Source organism: Molothrus ater, chromosome 3 (assembly GCF_012460135.2).
Source record: "Molothrus ater isolate BHLD 08-10-18 breed brown headed cowbird chromosome 3, BPBGC_Mater_1.1, whole genome shotgun sequence".
Lineage (NCBI taxonomy): Eukaryota > Metazoa > Chordata > Aves > Passeriformes > Icteridae > Molothrus > Molothrus ater.
In genome coordinates this window covers 14,107,849-14,116,147 of record NC_050480.2, presented here as the reverse complement: position 1 = coordinate 14,116,147, position 8,299 = coordinate 14,107,849, and the positions used below count along the sequence as shown (strand labels likewise).

At 39.4% G+C, this 8,299-nt stretch overlaps 1 protein-coding gene across 1 annotated transcript; it reads right to left on the bottom strand.

Moving 5' to 3' along the window:
* Nucleotides 1-1,333: 1,333 nt before the first annotated feature.
* DNAAF10 (dynein axonemal assembly factor 10) lies at nucleotides 1,334-8,256 on the bottom strand. The gene is made up of 8 exons (XM_036381176.1): nucleotides 8,033-8,256; nucleotides 6,982-7,082; nucleotides 5,829-5,959; nucleotides 5,264-5,365; nucleotides 4,411-4,526; nucleotides 3,938-4,072; nucleotides 2,945-3,042; nucleotides 1,334-2,221 (listed from the first exon to the last, which is right to left on the bottom strand). The coding sequence occupies exons 1-8, from the start codon at nucleotides 8,222-8,224 to the stop codon at nucleotides 2,014-2,016; spliced, it is 1,083 nt and encodes a 360-aa protein (XP_036237069.1). The 5' UTR covers nucleotides 8,225-8,256; the 3' UTR covers nucleotides 1,334-2,013.
* Nucleotides 8,257-8,299: the final 43 nt, after the last annotated feature.

Here is an 8,299-nt window from a genome sequence, read left to right as displayed (position 1 = left end):
ATTTAGAACACACTTCAGCTCTGCAGGCTGCAGAGGCAAGGTGCCACACTTCAGCAAGAAGGGGAAGGACTATAAATAGAGCAGGCTGGGCTGCCACAGGCAGCTTTTCCTGGTTTAGCCTTGAAGAAGCAGAAATCCAATCTGCTGAGGAGATGATGCACAGTACAGGCACAAGCAAGAGCTCTTCTCTCCAGACAGTAACTGCCTTTCATTTTGCAGGTACATAGGTACAGCCACTTACCTTTTAAGGAACAAGGACACACCACCTTCCATCTGTGCTTTCCTCCAGCTCTCAGTTTTTTGCAAGCTCCTTATATGCAAATTGTCATGTTTTCATGAAACTATGTGTTGCCCTCTACTCATGAGGGGAACACATTCCTTCATTTACAAAACAAGGAATAGCACAGAGGTAACATACATTTCATATTTTTGAGGCCTATGGAGCTTTAAGAATTGTTGTTTAATAGTTCTTGCTCTAAGTTGTATCCCATTAGGAGATCTCCCCAGAATTGTTTGAATTAAAAAGGGACATTTTTGCTGCAGGACAAGTACATAAAAATAGCACCAAGAGCCCAGTCCTATGCTCAGGAGATTTTTGTTTTCCCTTGCAGGTACCTACACTGAGAGTTTTTTCTTACGTCACTCTCTGGTTGATTCGGTTACTGTTAAAGAGAGAAAACTTATTTCTACCTATTTCCACAGCCTTTCACACCTTTCAGTGAGTATATTTTATTTACAGCACAAAGCTAATGGAAGCCGTCTTTGAACAGTGCATTTTAGACTCAAAGCACTTGAATTCTTTGAATTCCACACTCCCAAAGCTGCAGCCAAGAGTGCAGAGTAATGGTTCCCTCCTGCTGGAATGCACCCTAAGAAGGACAACATTTGAAATAATTTCAGAATATGCTCTCAATATTACACCATGCACAAAAGGAGATGGGGTTACTTGGGTCAAAAAATTCAGATACTAAATATTACACTTGAAAGCAAACCATCAAGTCTTAGGGAAGACAAATGAATCTCATAAATCTTTGTCTTCCACAAAATATTTAGCCTACATTGCCTGTGTTTTCATCCCTGCTGGCCCTTGCTAAATATGAAATACAAGAACCTAAGTTTGTAGAGGAGAGTATCAGTGACCTACTAAAACCAAGGACTTCCACAGACACACCTTGCTTATGGTCTACTGTAATGTTCCTCCTGCCCACCCTCTGCTACAGAGGCATGAAGGATTTCTCCATTCCACAAAGTTTAGGGTTTATTAGCCTGTTAGGTTTTTCTATACATTACTTCTCTAAATCTCTGGATGTTTGAATAATATACTTTGTTCATATTAAGAAAACACTACACAATTTTATTTGTAGAATATCAAGTTGAAAACAGATATAAAAGCAACAGAACATAAACTTAACAGGAAACCCAACTAAAATAATAAAACAGTGCATTTTACTCGATAGTTTAATTTCAGTATGATTTTCAATAAAAACCTTACTCCTTTAAACCTGAGTACTTTAGCCTTTGTTATGCTTTCTCCATTGTAGTAAAGAATCCTAAGTCACTTAAACAAACATTCTAATTAATAAATCCAGTAACACAACAAGTTTCTGTAGTGGTTCCCACTGCATGAATGCACATGGACAACACTATATCAAATAAAGCCAAACCATTTAACAAGCGTGAAGAGATTTGCAATATGAATAAACTGAACACAAACCCAAGTGAACTCTGCAATTACAGAGCTGTGTTAACACAAAGGCACATTTTATTTTCATTGTAAATTCACATTTCTAGAAGGTTAAATTTTGTGCCCAGGCAACTTCAAGTCATGACAGCACAATCAGCCAAACAACTCTGATTGCACGTATCTGATCTTTCAATAGAAAAATCTGGCTTCTATTTCTTTAATCTAGTTTTATTAAAGAAGAAATTAAATTAGAAATAGAAGGGCTCCCCCTCCCATACTTACAGACTGCAAACTATATTGCTTTCTCATCAGAAATTCTAGTTTTCTTGTCAAATTTTGTTAAGCTTTGTAACTATCAGCACCCTCACAGTTTGGTCAAAAGCCCCACAGACACAAAGTCCCTTTTTGTCAGGGCTCCAGTCCAGGCTAGAGATGGGCTGTGTTGACAGAGTCACATTCTGCAAGAGACTAAGAGACCCTGCCACGCCCATCTCAGATCCTTCTGAATCTTTCTTCGAGCGCTGGGCTGGGTACTCACTGCCAATGAGAAAATTAAACAAAAACAGCTACTTAGAAATGTATTGATACAAATACATCATCATCGTCTTTATTTCCTGCTTTACAGATAAGGCAAATAAATGTCTTAAAAGTAATGAATAATCATATCCAGCTATATCTACACTGCATACTTTAGTAGACATTTCATGAAAGAAAAAAGGATGTGGGAAATTTTGAATCCTGACACCCCTATCCTACAGATCTTCATTTTCTAACTGGTTGGCTTTTACCACAGCCAACTTTCATCACAACTGTGCTTCTGAAACTTAATGCACCAACTCATTGCATTTAAGACTATTAAATTATTTTTCCATGTAATGTAAAAAAATGTAAATATAAGAATGATTAAGTCAAGGCTTTCAATATTTTTCTCAGATGTAACTGCTACCATATTAGAATTTCAAGAAACCCATTTTTTTCCATTTTTCACCTTGTTAACCAAGGATACAATTAGATCTTCATTACATGAAGACAACAAGGGCAAGATTCACCTGTGCTGTAACATTCTTTTAGGGATTAATTCAAGATTCCAGATCAAGTACTGACACTGAAATCACCCTTTCTTCGGCATTTGTAAGCAATAATTTTAACCAGATATTCTGAGATTGGAAGCAGGACCCCACTCATCATTTTCAGGAAGATTCTTTCTTAAAACATTAAATGGTTGATTTCTTAGTCCTGGATGGAGAAGTGATCACTTACTATTTCCAGAGATGAAGGCTCCCAGATCCTCCACTTGTCATAAATATATCTCTGTTCTGTGGCAGGTGCCGAACCTGCCAAATTGTAGATTTTTGTGCCTAACAAAAGGAAATCAGCACTGTACAGAAGTCATTTGGAGATGAACTTCATTGGAAAGGACACAGAATCTTAAAACAGAGATCACTTGTATGAAAAGAGGCCAGCCTTCCCATAGTGGATGGTTAATTTCATTGTATGATATCTCTTAAAATCATTACTGGAAGGGACTATATTACACTGTGCAAACAAAACACACAGTCAACAACTCAAACCTCAGCCAGGGAACTAAGATCATATAGCAACAGAAATCACTTTGGGAAAAACCCCAACATGTCCTCTGACTTAATGTATATCTGTCTGCAAATGTCCACAAGGAAAAGCTTAAATGCGCTAAATGAACAACAAATTCTATTTTCACATTTTATTACAAAATTATTTATAAATAAGTAAGTTAAATTTATTGTTTCATTCTCTAAAAAAATTCTTTGATTCAGAATCAAGTACCTCCAACACCTTATCTGCTCTGAATGATAGCATAGAAAATACTAAGAGATACTAAGTTGAAAGTCAGCCTTTTCTAAAAAAGGGAAGTCCTAAAGAACTTCACCATAAAAGTGCCTTTTCTTGAATTACCACCAGATCTTGTTCACTAAGAAAACCAAACAAACAAAAAAAACCCAAATAAAAACCCAAAAACAAAAAAATAAGAAAACCACCACAAAAAAACCTGAAAAAATTCACAAAAAACCAAACCAAACAAAAACAAAAAAAAAACAAAAACAAAACAAAACAAAAAAAACACCAAAAAAAGCAACACCAACCAAACAAAACAAAACAAAACAATTATGAAGTAACCTGGGCATTTCTTACCTATTTGTACTACACCTGTAGTAATTTGACAGCATGAATTTAGAAAGTTTGTCTCTTATTAAGAAATTCTCAGTCTCCCCATACCTTCTCTGAAACAGAAGCAAAACCTTTGGTTGGATGCTGAGTTCTCATATCAAAAACATGGAATTTTCCCTCAAGTGATGTGGCCACCAGCTTATTCATATTTATATCTTTTCTGTCAAACTCCACACTGCAAACCTGGATATAGAACAAGATAAATTCAGTCTTGTAATTTAGTCACTGTTAAAAAAAATGGGTGTTTTGTGATTTGTAAATATGTATTAATCATTGCTTAATTCCACAATAATTTCATCATCAAACAGGAAATAAACACGTTGATCTGAAAGCATTAATCCACTGAAAAATGTCCTCATCAAGAATGTGAGGGGTACAACATGCTGAACCTAAAGAAAATTATTCCTTGGTACAATCTCAGCAGAAACATCTTCTGGGTAAGTTTCACACAGACAGAGTCCTTTTAATTTTTCCATCCTTCATAGGAGCTGGAATGAAAAATACTTTTGTGATTTCCTTACCCCATTCTTAATGTTGGTCTCCCATCGTAGTGACATGGTTTTTAAGTCAAACAATTTAATGTCCCCATTGTCATATCCGGCACATACAACACGTTCCTCTTGATTGTAAGCATTACCTGGACACAGAGAGAGAATTTACCAGAAAACACAAAACCTCTTTAGCCTGTAAATTTCAGAAGTTCCAGGCCTGCAGTTTCAACTTCCATTTATACAACAACAACAAAAAGTTGTTGGGATATTAAGATGTGCTGAACTGGATGATTTTCAAACCTGAAGGGTCTAGCAAAATCTTGTGTAGGACACAAGCAACTTTGCTCTCTCCAAAGAAAAATGCAGAGCTGACATCAAGCATTGCTGTTTTCTTTAACTTGCTCTTAAGCTTCAAGGGACTTCTCTTAAATTAACTCCTTAATGCTTGGTAGCTGCAACTACACTACAACAGTGGTGAGTTCCCGGTACATGGCAACATTTACACTCCTTCCGGACCACACAGCTAAATACACTATTTTTACATTTCTAGACACATAAATAAAGCTTGTGCAGCTTATCTGTGAAACCACAGAATCGTCAAATCATTTAGGTTGGAAAAGACCTTCAAGATGATCAAGTCCAACTACAAACAGTGACCAAAAGTGATTAGAGAATGAATCCAAAACCCACCTATCACAAACCCACAAAACTGATTTATTTTGAAGAAAAAAACCCACACATAAATTTAACAGTGTGGAAAAGTAAAACCTGCTACTTATGCATCCATGCAAAATAAAGTATTCCATAACATCCTGAAATACATTGACAATCATCAAAACACAATCATGTGAGAGGGAGGAATGGTCATAATCTGATCAATTACCAAATGCCACAGTCCAGCAGTCTCTTTTGCTCTCCCCCTGTACAGGTTCCATATTAGCCACAGGAGTGTCATTCTGCCTTGGGTCCCACACCTTCACAGTTCCTGGGAAAGACAACAGATTTTGTATTAGGAATACACTGTCATACTGTGTTCCCCTTCCCAGGAAAGCCCTTTGCTTTTCATCTTAATCATTCAAAAGACAGGAGCAACTCTTTCAATTCTAGCAAGCCGCGCTGTGTTTTGTGGACATAAGAAAGAACAACAAAACCAAACAGAAACAGAGTGAAAGCATTTGTTAAAGATGTATTTTCTCGAGCTGATATTTTGCATTTATCATGGTTTGTGTTCCTTCTGTCTCGTGTCCAGTGACAACTGTACCTTTTGCTTATCTGTGGCTTCTAGAAGAACTAGAGAAAATCGGTCCCAAGAAAGATTCAAAAGACAGTGTACAAAGAACTAGTTGCAACAGCTTGTAACTAGTTCAGATGGCAGACTATGCCCTGCCATCAAGAGCTTGCAGGCTCACACGTCGAACTGGGAAGACTTGCAGAGTTCACTAACTCACCATCTCGACTGCCAGTCACAATTTCTGGTGCACCTTCCCCAATTCCTAAGCCACCTACACCATCTATACTGTTTATGATTTCCTTATGACCTTTCACAGAATACACTGGTATTTCAGGAGCTTCTAAATTCCTAGGCAAGAAAGAAAAAGAACAGAAAACATGGCATTTTTCCTTGACACTCAGGATTTGTAAAAAAATGAAAGGAAACTTGAGCACAAATCATGAAAGCTCAGATTAATGGTGAGAACAAATATGGATATCATCATAAGAACCATGAGTCTTTGTTTGATTCCTTCTTTGGCTACTGCTTTGGACTTCTCCAAAATATTTGGCTCTGTTCTGGACCTCCCTGTTTGTAAAGGCAGTTGTGAGATTCACCACAGCAACCACTCAGACCCAGTTTTACACGCTGGGCTCAAAAATGAATCACACTACAGATCAAGATACTCCAAGTATCTTTACTTTCAGTAGGTCTATAAAATAATTTGATTCATTGATCCCCACCTAGCTCTGACTACTGCTAGAGTTTCATGGTTTCATGGTTCTTTCCCACTGATTCCAATTCTTTGAGAATCCTTCGGAATTTTATTTTACATTTCAACTAGTAGCTGTCTATGTAAGTCTTGCTATTCCAACAAGAACCAGTAGCTCCTTGACACAGGGCAATATAATAATGATAATAAAAAAAATCCCTTTTGACACTACTACTTTATTTGATCATAAATTTACCCAGACATTAATTATACCAGTAATTCAGGGACATAGAGGAAATATTTGAAATGTCAAGATTAAAAATATATATTTAATCTAGACATGAAATTTAGGTTGAGCACAACCTCTTGTTTGTACTCATGCATCCATTCAAAAGCCTCTATCAGAGGATAACCTCACAGAACTTCAACAGGTTTTTGTAGCTGCACACAGAAGATGGGAGTGAAGCAGCACTGAATTAAACACGGCGCAGAATTCTGTGCTGTTTCTACAAAACAGGCATGGTCCAAATACAACAGCCAGTGAAGCCTGCACTAGGTCCTAACCAAGCAATGGGCAGCATGGAGAGCATCTCATGCAAAATCCACAAACAGAAACCTCTGTTCAGACAGACATGGACAACATCAAGTGAAAATGCTTCCAGAAAATATCTGTGCTTACCATATGTTAAGGTTTCCATCGAAATCTCCTGTTGCTAAGTATCTTTGCTGCAGAGATGTAGCACCAAAAGTTCCACATTTTATAGGTTTGGGCTTTTTGATCTTTTAAAGAAAGGAAATGTCTGTGTCAGCACATGGAAAAGGCAAACACACCCACAGGCCACACAGTTCTCAGGAGTGCACACGGGCAAGGGTCAGCGAAACACACATGGGATATTTGGTGCAAAATACTACCAAAATGTTATTGAAGGCAAGCTGCACTTTGAGTTCAGTCCTTGTGCACAGAAAAGCAGAGGGTCGAGGTTACTGGTCTGGAAGAAAACACTCTGCTTGTGGCCTAGTAGGGCCTTATGCACCTGAGGAACTGCTACGTCTCAGAAGAAGTGAACACTCAAAGGTCAATCTGAGAGAAAAAACCAACCAAACAAAAAAGCAAAAAACCAACCAACCAGCCAAAAAACCCCAAAACCCAACCAACCAACCTAAACCGCCCCCCCCAAAAAAAAACCCCAAACAAACGAAATAACACCCCCAAAAAAGCCAAACACAGGCAGAAACCAGAAACCCATAACACAACACATGAAAACAACGTACAAAACACAGCAGTAAACAAAATCACAGAATCACAGCCTCAGTTAGGTTGAAAAAGACCTCTGAGATGGTCGAGTCCAACCTATGACCGGCCACTACGTTGTCAACTAAACCATGGCACTGAGTGCCAAATCCAGTCTTCCCTTAAACATCTCCAGGGACGGTGACTGCATCACCTCCCTGGGCAGCCCATTTCAATGTCTAATCACCCTTTCTGTGAGGAAATTCCTCCTAAGGTCGAATCAAAACCTCAGCAGCTTAAGTTCTGTCAGTAGTTGCCTGGGAAAAGAGAGACTCCCACCCGGCTACAACCTTTCAGGGAATTGTGGTGAGCGTTTCTTTTCAAGAAACGACAGGGTATCAGTGAATCAGCACATTTAACATGCAAATCAGCTCCTGTTTTTTATCGCCGGGCTCTGGACAAACGTCCCGGCAGCTGTTCCCGAGGGGACCGCGCTCACCTCCCGCAGCACCTCCAGACGGGCTCCGTGCAGCTCGTACAGCTGGATGACACCGGTGCCGCGGGCGGCGCTGCCCAGGCACATCAGGCGGGCGCTGCGGGGCACCCACTTGCAATCGAACACGGTGTAGCTCAGCGTCTGCTGGACGTGCGACACCACCTGCGGCCGCTCCGGACCCAGCACCGCAAACATTCCGCCCCACTCCTTCCCCCGCCCCGGCGGCTGCGGCGGAAGCGCCCGCCGGCCCCTTCCGGCGAGAGCCGTACC

Coding starts and splice junctions, on each gene's coding strand:
- DNAAF10 (XM_036381176.1), bottom strand. CDS start 8,224: ATGTTTGCGGTGCTGGGTCCGGAGCGGCCGCAGGTGGTGTCGCACGTC. Junction 4,527..5,263: donor CTGCTGGACTGTGGCATTTG/GTAATTGATCAG, acceptor CTCTGTGTCCAG/GTAATGCTTACAATCAAGAG. Junction 2,222..2,944: donor AGCCTTCATCTCTGGAAATA/GTAAGTGATCAC, acceptor TCTCATTGGCAG/TGAGTACCCAGCCCAGCGCT.